This window comes from Mastomys coucha, unplaced genomic scaffold (assembly GCF_008632895.1).
Source record: "Mastomys coucha isolate ucsf_1 unplaced genomic scaffold, UCSF_Mcou_1 pScaffold15, whole genome shotgun sequence".
NCBI classification, from domain to species: Eukaryota; Metazoa; Chordata; class Mammalia; order Rodentia; family Muridae; genus Mastomys; species Mastomys coucha.
This window is the reverse complement of record NW_022196897.1, coordinates 56,386,736-56,407,448: the sequence shown is the minus strand read 5'-3', so window position 1 is coordinate 56,407,448 and position 20,713 is coordinate 56,386,736. Positions and strand designations below refer to the sequence as shown.

The 20,713-nt window shown below is 41.0% G+C and overlaps 1 protein-coding gene across 7 annotated transcripts in view; it reads right to left on the bottom strand.

Moving 5' to 3' along the window:
- Positions 1-2,435: 2,435 nt before the first annotated feature.
- Positions 2,436-20,713, bottom strand: part of Bbs5 (Bardet-Biedl syndrome 5) — a 37,856-nt gene continuing 19,578 nt past the window's right edge. For 6 of the 7 annotated variants that reach the window (XM_031370524.1, XM_031370525.1, XM_031370528.1 and 3 more), the window contains exons 10-17: positions 20,588-20,671; positions 19,078-19,101; positions 14,843-15,964; positions 11,677-11,834; positions 11,462-11,569; positions 7,273-7,458; positions 5,911-6,057; positions 2,436-3,014 (exon numbers count right to left, since the gene is read on the bottom strand). In XM_031370524.1, coding sequence (XP_031226384.1) covers positions 2,903-3,014; positions 5,911-6,057; positions 7,273-7,458; positions 11,462-11,569; positions 11,677-11,834; positions 14,843-15,964; positions 19,078-19,101; positions 20,588-20,671 — 1,941 coding nt within the window. In that variant the 3' untranslated portion in view covers positions 2,436-2,902. Of the gene's footprint in view, positions 3,015-5,910; positions 6,058-7,272; positions 7,459-11,461; positions 11,570-11,676; positions 11,835-14,842; positions 15,965-18,528; positions 18,943-19,077; positions 19,102-20,587; positions 20,672-20,713 lie in introns of those variants that run through there. The other variant, XM_031370530.1, reaches the window with a different exon arrangement.

Here is a 20,713-nt window from a genome sequence, read left to right as displayed (position 1 = left end):
GTAGCCTGCGCGGTCCTCTCGCCGGGAAGAAGACACGCGGACACTCTAGGTTCCTTCTGCAGCAACTGTTTTATTGTCTCCATCCATGGTGAAAAAAGGGTCGAACCCAAAATCCGCACTGCTTATATACACCACAGTGCGTGTATCTGCCCACAGCGTGGTGTGTCTGCTCAGGATTGGCTGTTCGCTCATTACCCTACGTAACGCCCCAGGATGGGCTGTGACATGGCGTCCTTTCACTCTACGCACATGCGCCAACAGTACTCTACGCACATGCGCAAACAGTTGTCCACTAGGAGTTAACAGCGGAAGTAGGCGCCATCTTGCCATGGTGAATGCCTCTCAAGATTCACGGCTCCCAACAGCAAGGAATACTACAAATGCATATAACTTACATATTTTTATTTTAATTTTTTTAGATTTATTTATTTATGTATATGAGTACACCATTGCTCTCTTTAGGCACTCCAGAAGAGGGCGTCAGATCCTATTACAGATGGTTGTGAGCCACCATGTGTTTGCTGGGAATTGAACTCAGGACCTCTGGAAGAGCAGTTGGTGCCCTTAACCACTGAGCCATCTCTGTACCCCTTAACATTAATTTTTAATTTTTAAATCCTAAGTTGACCTGGCTGGTTTCAACCTGTGGCATCCCTCCTGTCTCTGCCTCTTAAATGCTGGAGTTATAGGCATGAAGTACATGGTACCCTTTTAATAAGTGAGTTAATCCTAACACTCTGAAGGTGAGATAGGAGATTTGCTGTGAGATAGAGAGCAATGTGAGTTCCAGGCCAGCCTAGGCAATAGTGTGAGATATTGTCTCAAAACACTGACCCCTCGGAAAAAAAAAAAAGAAAATTTGATGTGAAATTTTAAATTTTTCTATTTTTTCCTTCATGCATGAAGATTTTATTTTGATTAATTCACATCCATCTCTTCCCTCTCCAACTCCTCCTGGGTCCTTTACCCCCTTCTCTATTGTTTGTGTCCCTCCCCTTATCTCTATAAGTGTTTGAATATGTAACCCAAGTGAGTCCACGTAGCATTGCTGCATACATGTGTGTGGAGGGCTGTCCACTGTAGATGGCCTCGGCCTGAAAAAAGCTCACTTGCTCCCCCTGCAACTGCTGTGGCTTCTAAGCTAGGAGTGGGGCTTGTGGGTCCCATCACCCATGCTTGAGTATTGACTGGCTTGATCTTGTGTGGACAATTATGGCTGTTGAGAGTTCATGAGTGCAAGTACCTGTTGCCCCAGAAGACACTGTCTAGCTCTTACAGTCTATCCCCTCATCTGGGATGTTCTCTGAATCTTGGATGAGAGGGTGTGACACAAATACATTCGTTTCACCAAGATTGGGGTCTATGGGCAAAGCAAGGTGGGAGGTGGGCTGGTGTTGGGACAATCCTGAGTTTGTTCAGATGTATTGGAATACTTTCCCAGCACCTAGGAAGTCCACTCAGTGAGTTTGCAGATCACGGGGAGGTCCCGGGGCCAGAAAGAAATGTGGAACTCGTCATTGGTATTTAATATCATATGACTACACGGCATCACTTAATGTGCAATTGGAGAAGAGTGTGAATGGAGGGGAGATGTGGGACTGTCCCCTTGGCCTCTCTGGCATTAAGAAGCAGAAAGAAGAGCCAGCAAAGGAGGCCTCTGAAGATCCATCCATACGCAGATGTTTGGCAGGATCCAAATCATCCTTAGTTCATGATTTACGTGGTTGAATCTGATGGCCATGGTAGACTGAGGAGTCTATACACTGAGAAAAACTGGGTGTAGAGCCTTATATCCCTCCATCTGGTGTCTTAATGTGTTACCCAAGCTGGGCTCCAGCTTGTGTGTTCCAGCAGTCCTCTTGGAGAAGCCCCTTAAGAGCTGTGGTTTCAGACATCGGCCACCACACCTGGCTCAGCAACACCTTGCTGTTGGAAATTTAGTGGATAAGTGGCCCTTTTAAGGAATTAAAGCTAAAAAGTTGAACCAGTAGCTATCTACCCTCTATCACATCACCTTCTGCCTTGGAAGTCTAAAGACCACTCCTCATTATAGCTGCTGTGCTTAATGTTGTGAAGACTACAATTTATTAGGTTTTATAATCGTGGCCAGAGATGGATCAGCAGGTAAACATGCTTGCCTCAGAAGCTGTGAACTCAAGTTGAAATCTCTAGGAAAAAACCCCTTCCCCAAAATGGCATGTAGCATGAGTGTGCCTATAGGAAGATGGACGGCAGACAGGGATTCACAGAGAAGCTTGCAGGCAAACTGTCCTCACAGTGGAGAAGCAGCAAAGAGTGCCTGACTCTAATAAGGTGGAGCATGAAAGCGAACGCCAGATGTTGCCTTCTGACCTCTACACATACACTGTGGCCCATGCAAGCATTGTATACATTTTGTGTTGGAAATAACTAATATGCAAGGGTCACAAGAGGAATGGGAGAAAGGACTGGAGACTCATTTATTAAACTTCTTAAACAGCATTTCCAGTCATCTTCATTATGCACAAGATTCCTATCCTCACTTAAAAAGGGGAAAGGTTCCCATTATTCAAACATTTCTTAAGAATGTAGACATAGGCATTTCATTTATAATAGAAAACAAGTGTAAATGTCCCTTAAGAATACAAAGGATTAGTAAACAGCTTGGATGTAGAAAGCTCGCTTCTTTGAGAAAAGTTTAACAAAATATATTGTTCAACTGAATACTAAACTTCCTAGCAAATGGTTTTACACTCCGCACACTGAAAAGCTTTGGGATTCGGTTACACTGTTCTACCTCATAGAAACTGCATGAATCCCTGTAGCCCTACATGAATCATTGTATAGGCTTAAAGAATGACAATAAATTAAAGCCCTCTTGTCCCAACAAGCCACCTCTCAAACTGTGTCTTTGTCACCTCCTTTATAGTTTAGACAGTTTAAACAGATTTAAGCGTGTTGCTAGGCAACTAGCCCCCGAAGCATATCGGATTTCCTTCAGCATCCCAGCCCATTCTTTTTTATCATCTTCATACCTGATGGAAGAAAAGACAAAAAAAAAAAAAAAAAAAAAAAAAAAAAAAAAAAAAAAAAAAAAAAAAAAAAAAAACAATAAGTAGCCTTTAATGAGAGAGTTTTGTACGTTTGTTTGTGTTCAGTATAAAAATGGGATCTTCTGGGGGAAAAAAAAGTCCTACTGCTTCCTGCCCAGACAAAGTGCCTGCCTGCTTAAATAACTCTTGAATTCCTTTCAAAGTGTGCACTCTGTGAATGAGCGTAGAACTGGACTGGGGCTACTGTATTGGAAGTGGGCTGTCCAGAGATGGACAGCTGAGCAGTCACCCACCCTGGGACTGGTGAAGATTGCTGGCGAAGTCAGGGGGAGCAGACTCTTGAGAGGGAGAATTCAGAAAAGCAGGACTCCGCCTAGACTGAAGTTTCAATAGTTCCTGTCTACTAGTGCTTCCCGTGGCATCTGATGCGGTGCTGGCTCTCAAATGCTCCCCTTTCCCTCTGTTCTTTGAGGACTGCTCTTAGACTATGCCCTTGTCGCTCATTAAGAACCAACCTGTCTTTGTATCTGAATTCTCAAGATTACACAGATAAAATTTCCATGGCCTTAAAATGTGTGCTTGATATCTGGCTGGAATTTCAGGGGACCTGGGCTGTACATAATGTGTTGGAGGCCAGCCTGGGATATTGGATGAGATCCTGTCTCAAAATACAATGGGAATTTATTTTGCCCATCACAATAGAAGGGTTAACAGGGTTTCTCCGTATAGCTCTGGCTGTCTGGCGTGCACCACCACTGCCTGGCCTGAACTATGTTTTATAGCCACTTTTCCTCAACACAACTAGTTACTACAACAGATTTTTTTAAAGCTTATATGTGTATGTGTATGTATGTATGTATGTATGTATGTATATGCATGTATATTGTGTGTGTGTGTGTATGCATATATGTGATTGAATTGTAGAGCTCCAAGTGCCCCGTGGCTCAGTAGCAAGGAATAAAGCACCTGCTAGTTTGGGCCCAGAATGAATAACATTCACTCTTTGGTCTTAGGTGCAGAGCCCGCCATCATTGATTGGACATAAATGAAGTGTGCCAATAAATCAAGTAGGAATCTTGTTAAAATTCCACCTCTGACTCAGGAGCTCTGAGGAGGAGTCTGGGATTCTGTGTCTCCAAGCAGCTTCAAGGGATGCTAATGTTACAAGTGTTCTATAAGCAATACTCTGGGGAGCAGGGCATCAGCCTGTCTGAGAACAGGCCACTCGAAGACCTCCAGCCTTGGCAGTGGGGCTGCTCTAGAAGCTGATGGGGGAGCATGAGGGTGGCTGTTTCTAGGAGAGTATTCAGCAGGGGTTCACTTAGGCCCTCCTTAGGCACCCAAGAGTGCCCTCCTGTAAGTCAGATGTCAAGTGCAGTGCCTGGGCGGGCTAGCAGCCAGAACCATCCATTTTAAGTCTCCTGTCCGGGCCTATCAGTCATCAGATGCTCTGTCCAAGACTGTGGTCTCCAAATGGAACTTAGGCTCCTGTGACCTCCAGGACATGACTTGGTTTCCGTTCGATATGTACTGTATCTGACGTTATGGTAAAAGTGTTCCTTGCCCTTTAAAAAACATTCTTTGATTAAAATAGTTCAGTTGAGTAACCACTGCGGACTCGGGAGAATTGCCCCGCAGCTGTCAGGATGGTAAAATGGATAGCCACGTTCACTTCTTTTTAAAAAAAAGTATTCACTGCCAGTCCTGGTGGCGCACACCTTTAATCCCAGCACTCCACTCAGGAGGCAGAGGCTGATGGATCTCTTGAGTTTGAGACCAAACTGGTCTAAAAAAAAAAAAAAGAAAGAAAACAAAAGTAAAAGGATTTACTAATCAAACCATCAAACAATTGGAAGAATCAATTATACTTAATGAACTCATGTAAAACGAAGGCTAAATATTTCTTTAGTGCTTTGGACTTTTTTTAAAAAATTATTTTAAAATGATGATTAAAAAAAAAAGTGCATTGGTGTTTGCCCGCATGTATGTCTGTGTGAGGGTGTTAGATCCCCTGGAGCTGGAGTTACAGACAGTTGGGAGCTGCCAGGTAGGTGCTCCAGGACCTCTGGAAGAGCAACCAGGGCTCTTACCCACTGAGCCATCTCTCCAGCTCCCAAGTGCTCTGTTTTCTTAGGAAAGGAACTGGAGGAAAATGAAGCACTCTGCCCTGCTGGGTGGCGAGAGCATTACTCGCTTGAAGCTAGAATTGGGTAGAAAAGCTCAACTCTCCTAACTCATTTTACAACTAAAGAAACCTGTCTAGGGCTGGGGCGGTGGCTTAGCAGTCATGTCCATTGGCTGCTCTTCCAGAACACCCAGGTTTGATTCCCAGCAACCACATGGTGACTCATGGATGTCAGTAACTCCAGCCCTCTCCAGCGCCCTCTTCTGGCCTCCCAATCCATCAGACAGGCATGTGGTATACAGACATACATGCAGGCAAAACACACATATACATAAAATAACATAGTTAAAAAATTAAAATAACAACAAAAACGAAACCAGTCTGGATGACTTCTTTCTTTAGTCTCACAGTTAATCACAAATACTTGGTCAGTAAGTCGCATATTCGAAAGTTCAGTTAGATTTGAAGTGTATAGTTTACCACTGAGCATATTGTGTGTGATGGGAAAATCTGGCTTATTTGCTACAGAATTGTTAACCAATTATCTGATTTAATACTGGTTTAAAGAACTAGGCAGTCAGGGCGGTGGTGGCGCACGCCTTTAATCCCAGCACTTGGGAGGCAGAGGCAGGCGGATTTCTGAGTTCGAGGCCAGTCTGGTCTACAGAGTGAGTTCCAGGACAGCCAGGGCTAAACAGAGAAACTCTGTCTCGGGGAAAAAAAAAAAAAAGAACAAGGCAGTGGACAACTTACTTCCATATGTCGTTGACTTCAGTGGGCGCAAACTCTTTAGATTCCAGCTGAACCATTGCAAAGCCGCCGATGGCGTACAGGGATCCCGCCAGGCTCACCAGGCTGACGGAACTTCTTTCTTGGGGAAATTCCGTCATCACTTCCCACCTAGGTATTTTAATGAAAAATGCAGTCAACATAAAATGTTCAGAAATACACCATTACCATGCAATTTGTTTTTAAAGGTTTTGTGTGTGTGTGTGTCTGTTTGTGTGTATAAAACTAGAAACACAAAGGGTTCACAGTTTTGTGTGCAGGTTTACACCTCTTTATTTTAGATAGGGTTTCACTCCGCGGCTCTGGCTGGCCTGGAACTCAGAGATCTGTCTGCCTCTGCCTCTGCCTCCCTACGGCTGCCAGTCAAAGTCATGCCCAACCCACAGAGTCCAGCCGAGTTAAGCTTTTTATGTGTCAGGGCATTTACCCTTACTATCCAGTCAGTCTTCAAGAACATAATTTTTAATGATCATTTAAATCTAGTTTCGTAAAGATGCCTTGCGGTTTGCAGATATCAAAATTATTTTGTAATCATATACATTTGGGTTCTTAAAAAAGTAATAACACTACTCTTAATTTTTCATTGCTAATGCAATGAATATGCTATTGTATACATGCTATAGGCATAATGTATAAAATATAATACATATGGGAATATATAAAACATGTACTCACCTAGGTGTGTAAACTCAAAAATTTAGGAAGGTTAATTTCATACAAAAATATTAGTCAAGTATCTTTTCACATTAATCCAATAAAATCAAAAGTTAAAAAAAATATATATAAAGCATCCATAGTTCATGAGTGCTAATTGTTAACAGGTGGAAATCTTTTAAGGTTTTTTTTTTGTTTGTTTTTTTGAGGCAGTATTTCTCTGTGTGGACGAGGCTGGCAGTGAACTCAGAGATCCACCTGCCTCTGCCTCTGCCTCTCAAGTGCTGGGATTAAAGGTGTGTACCACCATGCCTGACCCCCTGCCCCCCCACACACAAAAAAAACAAGAACAAAAACCCCAAACCCTTTTAATTCTTAAACTATGGGTTCCTAAGACTGCATATCCATCTAAGTTTAAACAGTGTTTCAGAGGTAATAATGCCTTTGCTAAATGACTAGATGTATACAGTAAGTGCTGAGTCAGGCAGACAATGTGTCAACATTAACTCATGAGTTGCACATTCCTAATGACAAGACATGGGGAGTGGGAAATACTCCCCCTTTAACCTCAGGCTCTCTAGCTTCCCTTCCCAGAGCCTGAGAAAGCGTAGTTGCTACCCAGATGTAACAACTAAGTGTACAGGATTCATATGCTGTAGCAAAGCAACTCACTTATTGGTTTTGAGGTCAAAGGCTTCAACTGAAGCTGAAAGACCATCTTCAGTGACGCCTCCTGCGATCACAATTTTGCCTTTATGAATTGCCACTCCAAACATGGAACGAGGGGTTTTCATCGGAGCCAGATCTTTCCAGTCTCCTTTCTTGGGGTTGTAGATAAACACTCTATTCGTACACTTTCTGTGAACATAAAAAGAAAATAAATCTTCTGTTTAGAACCTTCATTTTGTGAAAGCTGCTTTAATAATTTAGTTCTGTTTGTGATGTAGTACATAGCACTTTATTTAAAGTAACCTGGAACTGTTTGGGGCAGGAACTACTTAGTGGCAGAGGGCTGACCAAGCATGTGTGAGCTTCTGTGTTCAAACACTAAAAAAGTAAGATCCTATATTAAAAAATCATTGTGTCTGTAGATTACATTTTGTTGTTGTTTTTTTCGAAACAGGGTTTCTCTGTGTAGCCCTGGCTGTCCTGGAACTCACTTTGTAGAACAGGCTGGACTCAGAGATTCGCCTGCCTCTGCCTCCCAAGTGCTGGGATTAAAGTCATGCGTCACCACTGCCCGGCTAATACCATCAGACTTTTAAATTTTTTTCAGAGCTGAGGACCGAGTCCAGAGCCTTGCGCTTGCTAGGCAAGCACTCTACCACTGAGCTAAACTCCCAACCCCCTGTGGATTACATAAGTAATCATGTAGGCTGATTAATGATTATATGCTAAATGCCAGCAGAAACATGTAGACTCATCGAATTATTCTCAGGATGGACCCTTCGGATTCTTAAAGTTTCCCATAACTGATCAATAGTCCTGAATCCCACTAGTAACCAGTTTGGTAATGCCAACAAGTAAAAACTCTTTTGTGAGAATAGTTTTTTTCTTAATATGAAAAAAGATCATACATAAACATTTCCTTTAAGACTTGACTATGGAGCTGGAGAGATGGCTCAGCGGTTAAGAGCACTGACTGCTCTTCCAGGGGTTCTGAGTTCAATTCCCAGCAGCCTCATGGTGGCTCACAACCATCTGTAATGGGATCTGACACCATCTTCTGGTGTGTCTAAAGACAGCTGTAGTGTACATAAAATATAGTATACATAAAATAATTCTTTGCTGGGCGGTGGTGGCGCATGCCTTTAATCCTAGCACTTGAGAGGCAGAGACAGGTGGATTTCTTTTTTTTTTATTATTAGATATTTTCTTTATTTACATGTAAATTTATCCATTCCTAGTTTCCCCTCCAAAAAACAAAGAAACAAACAAAAACAACAAAAACAAACCCCTGTTGCCTCCCCCCTCCCCAAGCCTGCCACCCCACCCTCTCCCACTTATTGGCTCTGGCATTCCCCTACACTGGGGCACAGAACTTTCACAGGGCCGAGCTCTTCTCCTCCTATTGATGATCAAATTGCAATCCTCTACTATACACATGCTGCCAGAACAATCAGACCCCTCCATGTGCAGTCCTTGGTTGGTGGTTGAGAGCCTGGGAGCTCTGAGGGTACTAGTTAGTTCATAGTTGTTTGTCCTAAGGGGCTGCCAACTCCTCAGCTCCATTGGTCCTTTCTCTAACTCCTTCACTGGGGATCCTGTACTCAGATCAATAGATGTCTGTGAGCCTCTATATCTGTATTAGTCAGGTACTGTCAGAGCCTCTCAGGAGATAGCTATATTTAGGCTGGCTTGCCCTTCCTTCAGTCTCTGCGACAGGCGGATTTCTGAGTTTGACGCCAGCCTGGTCTATAGAGTGAGTTCCAGGACAGCCAGGGCTACACAGAAAAAATGCTGTCTTGGGGGGTGAGGGGCGGGGGAAGACTTGACTATGGCAAGGAAGGTATTGAGAGCAGAATAGAAAATCATATTCACTAGGGCACTTTACTGTGTCCCTCTGCCCTTACCCCCATATTTGGGATTGGACTTTCATAGTCTAGAAAGTGCTATTGAATTATACCCCCAGCTCCTCAGCCCCCTACTTTTCACTTATTTCAAAGCTCTCTCTCTCTCTCTCTCTCTCTCTCTCTCTCTCTCTCTCTCTCTCTCTCTTTCTCTTTCTCTCTCTCATGTATGCAGTGTTCTATCTGCATGTACACCTGCAGGCCAGAAGAGGGCACTGGATCTCATTATAGATTGTTATGAACCGCCATGTGGTTACTAGGGATTGAACTCAGGATCTCTGGAAGAGCAGCCAGTGCTCCTAACCTCTGAGCCATCTCTCCAGCCCTATTTCAAAGCTCTTGACTTGGTCATTTGCTAGGCAATGCTGTCTAGGTACTAAGATTCTCAAGATTAATATATTATTTCTGGCAACTATGAATGCTTCTTATTGATGTATTGATTTTCTAGTTACTAATGTTATCTGAAGGAAACAATTTAAATCATTTTGGCAGAATTCCAATGTTTTCAAAGTCATAACACACTTAACAGAGATTGTTTATTCCTACTCAGAGAAAAACTCCAAATTAAGAGTGCATTTACTTCCAGGACAGCCAGGACTACACAGAGAAACCCTGTCTCAAAAAACAAAACAAAAAAGAGTGCATTTACTATGTCCATTCTTAAGTATTCATTCGATGGAAAAAACAAAGATTAAGGAAGGAATTTCATTTCCGGATATGCCATCTTTGAATATGGAGAGAGGAAATAAAAAGACTCATTGCTTGTTCAGTTATATTTTCTGTGGTGTTTTTATCATTTTCATTGAATAAAATTAATTAGCTCCAGAATACAGAGTTCTTTACTTGACATAGAAGTTTATATTTGTCTTTTTTCCTGATACACCTGTATACTTTTGGGTTTTGTTGTTTGTTTTGAGATGGGGTCTTGCTATGTCATCTCGGTGGTCTGGAAATCCTGGGATCAGCTGATTTTCTGGCTTCAGCCTGGGACTGTGGGTGCATGCTACTGTGCCCAACTGGACCCTTACAATTAATAATTTCATTCCCTTTCTATGGTTGGGCAGCTCTATTCATAATTAGCCTGGACAAATGATAACCAAGTAAGACAGCTTTCTCTGGGATGGGAGACTTCACACTGTAAACGAAAGGTGACCATTTGACTAGATGGGATGCTGGCTTACTCACCTCAGGAGAGCTGAGATATAAGATCTGTCCTAACTACAGATGGCCTAGCGTTCCTCTTGTTGTGGTGAACCTCCAACCAAAAATTATTTCTGTTGATAATTCATAACTAATTTTACTATTGTTATGAATCATGATGAAGTGTCTGTGTTTTCTAATGGTCTTAGGCAACCCCTGTGAAAAGTTGATTGTGGTAACCCACAGATTGAGAACCACTGGCCTGGAAGCCAAGATGGGTTCCTACATGAGATGTACCCTGGTTTTCTCTCAAGGGACTAGCTAGAAGTAGTGAAATGGAGACCTGAGTGAGAGTAAGTCACCAACGTGTCCATGTAGAAATGACTGTACTCCTCCAATTACTGTGTTTTTCAGTTTCCAGCTGATATAAATTCCCTCTTTGCACATAAAGCACAAATCTACATTGTTTTCTGTGTACTATTTTACTAGTGGATATACTTCAATGTCATGTTAAACAATACAGTGGAAATTTTTATTCATTGGTACCTGCCCTTTCGGCCTGGTGACCTGAGTTCAGTCCCTAGATCCCACATGGTGGAAGGAGCTCATTGGCATTGTCTTCTGACATCTGTGTGTGTGCTTCGGGCAGTGCACCCCATCCACATTGTATAATAGCAAAGTGGAAAATATAAATGTCAATCTGCTCATGGTTCATTGAGTAAGAAAGCCTACTGGTCTTTGTAGTAAAATAAAAGGCAGTTAAATAAAAGGCTGACTGTGCTCCTAGATGCTGCTCTTCCACTATCTGGATGCATATCATTGAGGTATTGTGCTCATATGGCAGTGTCTTATATGCCTCTATATTTGGTCTAGTGACTTTAAAATCTTATTTTTCTTCAAAAACAGTTACAATTTCCTCTCATAACTTTTCAAAATTTTATTTGCAGTTTTTAATCTGTAAAATATGATGTTAGAGACCCAAGTCCCATTTCAATATATAGTCTAAAGAAGAAAGAGGAGGAGGAGGAGGAGAAGAAGAAGAAGAAGGAGAAGGAGAAGGAGAACGAGAAGGAGAAGGAGAACGAGAAGAAGAAGAAACCCTTGCCATAGTCACTTGGATATCAATCAAAAGGAATCTTTAGGGCACTTACTTGTCATCTGTCTTTCCGCCTAGACAGTATATCATCCCGTTATGTGAAATCACATTATGGCCATAAACTTTAATAGGAAGATTTTTCACTTCACTCCACTTTGCAGCCCTAAAATTAAATGATAATAGAATTCATGTTCCAGCTGGTGAAAATATGGATTTGTTGTAGGCATGCTTATGGAACAGAAATATTATGGGACTGTTATGTCGACTTACACAGGATCGTAGCATAGTACAGAATCCAGTGAGGCCTCTGTTTGAAGGTCTTTGCCAGCGACCACATAGATTTTGTCATCTACCTCTCCCAGACCAAAGAGACACCTGGCTGATGGGAGAGGTGGAAGTCCGACCCACTCAGATGTTATGTTATCAAGCTGGGAAAGAAATGAGTTATGGAGATAGGTAGAAAAATATTACCAGGTGTAACTAAGAAGTTCTCAATATTTCATGTATTGTTTAAACTTTATAGAGATGAACGAAGATCTTGTACAACTATAATCCTAGAGTATTATGTTTTAGCTCAGAATTACTTAAGAGAATGAGACAATCTACTTGGCTTATAAAACTAAAATACTCAAACAAAAGCAAATACAAAACTCACAAAATGACATCAAGAGAGAACAAAGAATAAAATACAATTGTTAGAACTGGGCAGTTTCTTGTCCAATTCTTCTCTAAAATTGCCTTGTTCAGTTTTGAAACAAGGAATCTATATTATTATTATTATTATTATTATTATTATTATTATTATTATTATTATTATAGAAACATGGTTTCTTTGTATAGCCCTGGCTGTCCTGGAACTCACTCTGTAGACCAGGCTGGTCTTGAACTCAGAAATCCTCCTGCCTCTGCTTCCCAAGTGCTGGGATTAAAGACGTGCCACCACTGCCTGGTGAAACAAGGAATCTTAATACTTTTGGGACACTGGGGAAAGACAGGTTGTCTATGGCAGGGGTTACTGTATGCGAATGACCCCTGCATGCTATATTTAACACACTCCCAAAGCCAGCACCCAGGACAGCTGGACTTGTCGCTCAGTTCACAGACTACCAAGAGGGTGGGCAGTATCGCTTTTGCATCTTTTAAACATATCTAGGTTTCCTGTGTTTTATTGTTTTGGGTTTAGGAAAAGACGCATTTCAATACCTGTGTTTTGGGTGGAGTTGTTTTAATTATCATCTTTCTGGTTTGTGCTAAGCAGCACTGGCTTGCAGCCAGCCCTATGATGGACCTGCCAGTGTCGAGCTCTGACTAGTGATTCATTTTGGCACCTGCTTTCTAAAATCTTAACATATGCCTTTTTGCATTTTAGGGCAACTCTGCCAAGGGAACTCTTTCTGAGAGGTGCAGCTGTGCCATTGTATGCCACTTCCAGGTAAAGAGAAATATATTCACCTCAAAACCAGTGTAGCCAGGAATAGGAGACATCAATAGTGATGTGGAAGGGCTCTCTGGAAGCCTTTCTGTTTCTGGTTTGGTAGTGCCAGTTAAAGTTCTGAGACCAAAGGACACACCAAGACATGGGGTTAATCCCCTGTACACAGGGTTAGCTTTGCGGACAGTTCGTCTCAGCATCTAGATTGTGACTGTAAGGTTTTCATTCTTGGAAAAGAATCTGCCGTCAAGAAAGTATCATGGGGCTGAGAGTATGTAGTCCAGTGGAGCTGAGATTACATATGCAAACCCCTGGGTTTGATTCCTAGCACAGTTGTCAAGTGAGGGAGTACTAGGTCGTAAAGTAGAACTAACGAGAAACATTTATGGAAGTCTGACTCTGAAAAGTTCTGTGCAAAATACTCAGACAAGTAATCTCATTTGGCTTCACGGTTAGGTACACTTGCCCAACTTCACATGGCCTTTGAGGTGGTTTTCAGTACCATGCCATCTCATAAATCTATAGGCATTTTCTTGCTTGAGACAGGGTGTCATTAGGCAGCTTTGGTACTTTCATTTTTAGTGGATCTGCAGCTATCTCAATCCCAAACCCGAGGGCCCAGTTCCCATACAGACTATGTAGTACCCACCTTTGTACCTTATCCTTGGAGCATTCTCTATACCAGGTGACAGTAGGTGGCCAGCCAGAACCTTGAGTGGATGAGCTCTCAATCTATTTAACCCTTCAAGATCCCACTCTGTTAAAATTAGGACTCATAGCTAGAATACTCAAAGTGTGGTCTGCTTACTGCGGTCTAAAACTTGATGAATCTGTGACTTCCATGGAGGAGGGGGAATCAATCTTAATAGGGCCCCAAATTCCCACAGTCTATTTGCAGCACATGCCAAATATCAGATCACTCTGAATTTAATACATCTAGCAATGCAGCCAAGCAGAAAACTACAAAGCCTGAAATTCTCACACAAAGCTCTCTTTTATTATTTCAACTCAGGCATCTTGATCTGCATCTGTGTCTTTTCACGTCCCAGTTATATTTACAATCTCTCTCATTGGATTTGCCCTTTCTGAGGTTAATCTGAATTTGAAAATAGGGCTTGGGGAAATGTCTGGGTCACATTCAAATACTTTTGCCAGTGCCTTTTACCTGAACTTAAAAAATTAAGAAACATGATTAGTATATATTATTTTGACTATATTTCTCTAACAGAGTAACTTGGTGAAAGGCAGTATTTTGTGAACACATGGTATGTTGTATATTTTGAGAGCATTCAGTGACTGTGGTATGACATTCTACACTTGCTTATCTCTAGCCTCTCCAATTTAAGCGCCAGAAAACCTCAGGCCACAATTAGCTATGATCTAAACAAATTCTTACTGATCAAATCACAAGCTGCAAAGTATTGATTGGCAATACTGAAGGTGCAGGTTAAGTCAAAAGGTGACATTTGGAGACACTTTTTTTTTTAATGATCCAAAGTGTACAAATTACACAGGAGTCCTTTCTTTTTCAATAAAATCTTTTATATAGTAACAAGAAATAAGAAATGAAAGGCTACTTCCTCCGACCTCTAATTAAAAGGAAGGAGAAAAGCAGACTAAGTCCCACTCCCTTGCAGTGTGTAAGGCATTGGTGGTGTAGACAAATAACTTCCTAACCTATTTATCAGGTAACAGCGTTAAAGATGACTAAGTCAGTCTGCCACAGCCCTGAGTTTTGAAGGATTCTAACCACCATCAGCTACCTATACACTATTAGGGAGAAAGGGTGGGAAGAAAACATTGAGTAATGAGTTAATAAGAGGACTTCCTTACTCATACCTTTTTATTAAATATGATGTCTAATTATTTCTGCCAAGTTTCACAGTGTAAGAGGGCACAGTGGGCTATCCCACATGCGAACAGTATGTAAGCACTCCCAACCCCACCCCAAGATAACTCACAAATTGGCTAAATGGTAGTGAACCTCAGCCTGTGCTTCCTTACCTGGAAAAAGTACGACTGCAGGGGTTGATCCTTATTCTCTTCGTCCACATACAGTCCTCCCACCACGTACACCTGATTCTGTTGGGTAACAATACTGGAATGATTTCTGGGGATCTGCTCAGCTAGGGCAGTAAGGTAACACTCATTTTCCATGGGGTCATACGCCACTGCAGCTGTGTCATTGACCAAGAGGATGAGATCTTTAACGAACATTCCGTGCCTGGGGATATCATTCAGGTAACCAGGAAGTAAGTCTTCATCGCCAACATCACCGTTCACCTCGCCTGCTCCCCCCTTCTCTGCATTTTTGCTGGGTTCCGGAAGTTTGCCTGCAAAAGCGTCTTTTAGAACTTTGATTTTTTTCTGGATTTCCGGGTTGCTTTTGATTATGTCATCTTTTTCGACATGATCTTTGAAATATTTCTCTGCCATAAGGCGAAAACGAATACAGTCAAACACCTCGCTAAGATTTTTCGCCCTGTTTTCTTTGTCTGTCCGCACCCATTTCATCACAGCCTCAAATACTACCTCCTCCTTTTCTACGTTGAGGCTGTCATTTGAAATGACGGAGATCAGCTCCTGTGGGGACAGCTGCATGAAGTCTTCCTCCTTACAAATCTGCACAAAGCGATCGGACACAAACTCCCGGGCAGAAATGGCAAGTCTCGGGCAGTCGAGAAGCAGCCCTAGTCTTAGGATGGCCAGACAGTTACCGGGAGCCAGTCTTTTCTGAAGGTAAGACACACAGACGGTGAACACCGACGGAATCTGGAAGCGGCTGGACAGGGCGAAGATGTCTTGCACGTTCCCGTCATTGAGATCGATACTGGCAGAGTACAGATATTTGATGATCAAATCAAGTACAGCAGGATCCACGTTGTCGAGTGCTACCTCCTTTTTTTTCTCCTCCTCAATTTCAGATAAAAAATACTCACGGAAGTAAGGGCTACAAGCCGATAATATCAGTCTGTGGCAAGGGAAACTTTTGTCACCTGCTTTTAGGGTGCAATCGATGAATTTTTTGTCTTCCAGGAGATCTTTTAGACCATCCTGAAGAAGGGTGGATTGGTAAAGCCGGAGTTCTTCGGCAAGCTCCCGCTGGGAATCCATTCTGTGAGGAACCTGGGTAAGGAAGGGGACACTGAGGGACTTCGCTCCTGGTGGCACACAGGTCTAGCTGCAAAAAGGCAGATCAGTGTGCCCTGCGCAGCCTGAAGCGTTTGCAATTTAATCCCACCGGCTAAATATAGACACCGGCTCTAACAACGGGAATTTAGGAGAGCTAGTTTGGAAAGGAGTTGTTGCTCAGCTGTCTGAGATTGAAAATAACAACTGCGACTCCTGGTCACTAAGGAAACTGCTAAGAAACAAGGCATGCAGGTGAAGTGGAAAGCTGTGAAATATACAGAGCCCTGAATCATACGTTAATAAAGGGTGGCCACAAGAAAACACTTACTGAATTAACAGAGAAAAAAAAAAGGATCATAAAAATGAGTCACTCCTCTAAAAATGGCCTAGTGGCAAGCTACTTGGCTGCCTGAATTAATGATGCCAAGGTCAAGAATATGAGGTGAGTTCACTTCAATTCTCATAAGCTATGAGTCCAATGGTTTAAAATAAAAAATGTTGTTCTCCTACTAAAAGTAAATAGAATTTTCTTTTTCAAGTAGGAAATGTAGAGGTTTATATACTTCTTAGTTTTAGATAACCTTTTAAGTAATATCTCCATAATAACTGAAGTAACAAATGCAGAGAAACTTAATTTTCTAAAATATTCTAAATTATCTTTATTTTTAGGTGGGAAAACTATAATTACTACTAAATTATCAAATTCATTTACATTGTCTTGCTATACAGGGGATATGAAGTGACAATAATACAAAAAAGAAAAATAGAGACACAAGTTTAAAAGGAATCAAAACCAGAGAAAAACAGTTAAGTCTTTGGGGAAAGAAAAGACCCACATACAAACCAGGAGTATTTTGTGCTGAAACATACCTTTCACAAAATAAAAAGTTAAAAAAATAGAACAAATGCAACCCTATGAGAAAAATGCTGTCCCAGGAGACAGTAAAATAAGGATGAGCAACTCTATCACCTGTATTATTTAAAAAGCAGGTCTTGTTTAAGAAAATGTAATTCTGGAGACATATTTATGCTTCTGATAATCGAACACCTTATGGAATGAAGAAGTGATTTCAAAGAACTCAGCTAGGCATAGTGGCACACCCCTGTAATCCCAGAATTGTGAGGTGGAGGGGGAAGTACGTTTGAGGCCAGCCTGGGCTATGTGAATAGACCCTGTCACTTCTCCGCGTGTTCCTTCATTTACATCTTCATGAAGTCCTTTGTGATGGGACCTCCATCACATCCTCAACTCAGTAGAGATACAAAGATGCTAAAGCTTCAGTGGCTGCTGTTCTTAAACATGCCCCCAAATGGCAGCTTGGTGGAGACCTGACTTGTGTTGTGGGCTTGTGTTCAGTCTATGCAGTCCCTACGGCTCATGAATGTCCCACAAGCATCTGTTGAATGAGCAAATACCCCAAATTCAGGGAATTATGTATTTTCAAGCTTTCAGCTATCTCTCCGTAAAGGGCACTTTTTTTTTTTTCTATCACAGCGAATTGATGGCCCTGCCAGCTGCCTCCGTGACAGCTGAAGGGAGAGCTCAAGGGTTCTGTTCCATTTATAGATATCATTAAAAGTTTTAACACAGTGGCCGGAGCTAGCAGCTGCTCCTGTTTAAACAATACATGATTCACTCCTCTCCAATGTAACACCTAACATTTGAAAAGATCAGTGGGTCACATGCAAACAGCAGGGAATGTTGTTTGACGATTCCTTGCTGGTGGGCCATGGTATCTTCCTGTTTGCTCTTTATCAGTGAGCAGGTATTTTATTTGTAATCTCTAAATATTGGAAATCCTTTCTCATTTTAATGAAGAAACCCATGTATAGTTTTTTCCATCGATTTCTAGTGAATCGGGACAGCAATAGGTTGTACTGTTGCTGTGGTTGTACATAATATTAGGTCTTATTTTAAATGTATTTATGTGCTCATTCCTTTCTCACTAATGAAAAATGGTGCATTTGGCTAAGTACAATTATTTGTTGAAAGATTCCATTCATGTTCTTCAGAGTGTCACTGTAGCCAAAACAACTGAATGATGTTGGAAAGGTCTGCAAATGTCATCTGAGAAATCTTCAAAGGACTCTCTCAGTGAATACAAACAAGGAGATCGTCAATGAATACACAAAACAATTTCCTTCTAAAGCAAATGCATTCTTGCCCAAGCCATCATGACATTATTTATAAATTAACATTCTGTAAACAATATACACCATAGTTAAAATTTTTTGGTTTTTATAAAAATAAACCCCTAAAAATGATGTATTTAAGAACTGTAATTTGGGAGGCTTCAGAGGCAGAGATATATCTTTGCGAGTTCAAGGCCAGCCTGGTCTACATAGTGAATTCTATGGCTGGCCTGAGCTGCATGGTAAGTAAGACCCTGTCTCAAACACAGACAAACAAACAAATAAAAAAACTATAATTTGAATTACAGTTTTACATTTCAAGTCCTATGATAACATATTTAAACTAGATGTCTAGTTAAGAAGCATTTGATTATTTTTTTAAGAATGATCTTATTTTTTTAAAATAATACTTTCAAAACATTAAGTGGTGCTGCATAAAAGTCTTTATTAAATCCAACATGATACAATCACTTAATATCTGAAAATCAATATTTTTACTAGTATTAGGTACAATATTAACATTTATAAACCAGGTACATTTCAGTTACAATTTTTAATATAATTTTTAGAAAACTGACAGTTTTCTAAAATTAAGGAGTTTTTCCTTAATAATTGAAAACTTCTTAAAATATAAAATATAAAAGCTATAAATATATAAACTGTCCCATGCCTATAGCAGGCAAGCAGTATCTTTAATCTTGAAATGTCTTTAACTAGAGCTCCAGCTCAGCTCGAGATCAGCTCATCACTTCCCAAAGCCCCTGCAGTGTGAATCCGTCCTTCAGCCTCTCTATCGCAAGCCCCAGCTCTTCTGAAAACACAGGCTCACGATCTTGTTGCTTTGGGGAAGGGAAGAAGGTGAGATGGGAACAGAAGATGGAAGAGGAAAAAAAAAGTGTTTCACTAAATTAGTGACTGCTAAGTGCTGTAATATTGAAACTTAACAAAAACAACTATAGGTAAAATGTTCTTACCTTATTTCCATCAGCAAAATAAGCCTATAAGATAAAGAAAATGGTATTTTACATGTTCTAAGGAACAGGTGATTAATGTTCAGAAAGATTTATAAATTAAGTATATCTCACATATGGCTACTGTGTGTTTAATAGTTTCTCTACTTATAATCCCACCATTGATACATTTCTTGTGGTAGCATGGGCCCTTAATCCCAGCACTTGGGAGGGAGAGGCAGGTTGGAACTTTCCAAGTGTAAAATGTTTCCAAGTGTATGGAACTGACTAGTTTACATACTGGGTTCCCCAGCTAGGGCTACATTGTGAGACCCTGTCTTAAACAAAACAATATAATAACAATTAAAAAAAATTTATGCCAGTATTAATATTAATTGTGCTTTATGCTTTAAGCCAGTGGTTCTCAACCTTCCTAATAAATATGACCCATAAATACCTCATGTTGTGGTGACCCCCAACCATGACATTATTTTGTTGCTACTTCATAACTGTAATTTTGCTACTGTTATGAATCATAATATAATATTTGGTATGCAACCTGATGGGGGTCATGACCCCAAGGTTGAGAAGCACTGCTCTAAGCAGTACATCTAATTGATGTAGAGCACTATTGGCCTAGAAGGAGACAGAAGGCTTTAGGAGCTGTGAGATGACTCCTCTGCTTCTGCTTTAGAAGATGATGGGAGGGCAGGATGAAGAGCTGCCATGGTGGCTGCAATCCCAGTATATGCACTTGGAGGCAGGAAGGTTAAGAGTTCAAGGCCAGGGGCCGAAGAGGTGGCTCAGTACCCACGAACAGGTACTGCCCTTCCAGAGGTCTTGAGTTCAGTCCCCAAACCCATATTAGGCAGTCCACAACCACCTCTAAGTCCCGCTCCAGGGATCTGAGTTCAGCCTCTGGCCTCCAAGAGTATTTGGAACTACTTGTTACTAGAGGAAGGAGTATGTTATGGTAAGGCTCATGAGACAGTAGGATATGGAAACATTAGAAGGCATTAGGTATTTTGGGGGTTTCTTTTTTGTTTTCTGTGTTTTGAGACAGTGCCTCACTATGCAGCTTGGCTGGCTTTGAACTCACAGAGACCCACCTGTCTCTATATCTTGAATGCTGAGATTAAAGGCTTGTGCTACCATACCAGCCCAACATTATTAGTATGTTGACTAAATAATACCTATTTGGAAACAGCAACGTATATTACTCAAACATATATCCTTCTAAAATAATATAAATTAAAGATCATTTCATAAAGATGAATTCTGTAAAGACTTTAAGTTAATTATGATATTGAACATGCCACAAATCAAATCATCTAAATAACTGTTCTCAAACTATTTCCTGGGTTAGGAATTTAAAGATATTTTCACAAAAGAAATTTTTTCACTTAAAAAATTTCCCTCAAACTCATATCAAAAATATCAGGTTTTACTATGTTTTACACAGTCATAGCATTAATAATTAAACATGACTCAGATACACATCATAAGAAATGTAATAGCTCCTTTTGGTGCTCACCACAAAAGCATCTGTGTGGTCATCAGAGTCTATTTCCACATCATCTTGAATTTGTTCAACAGTCAGAGCTTCAAGTGGCTGTGGCTAAAAATTAAGATGTCAGTCAATATTAAACAAGTTTTATCT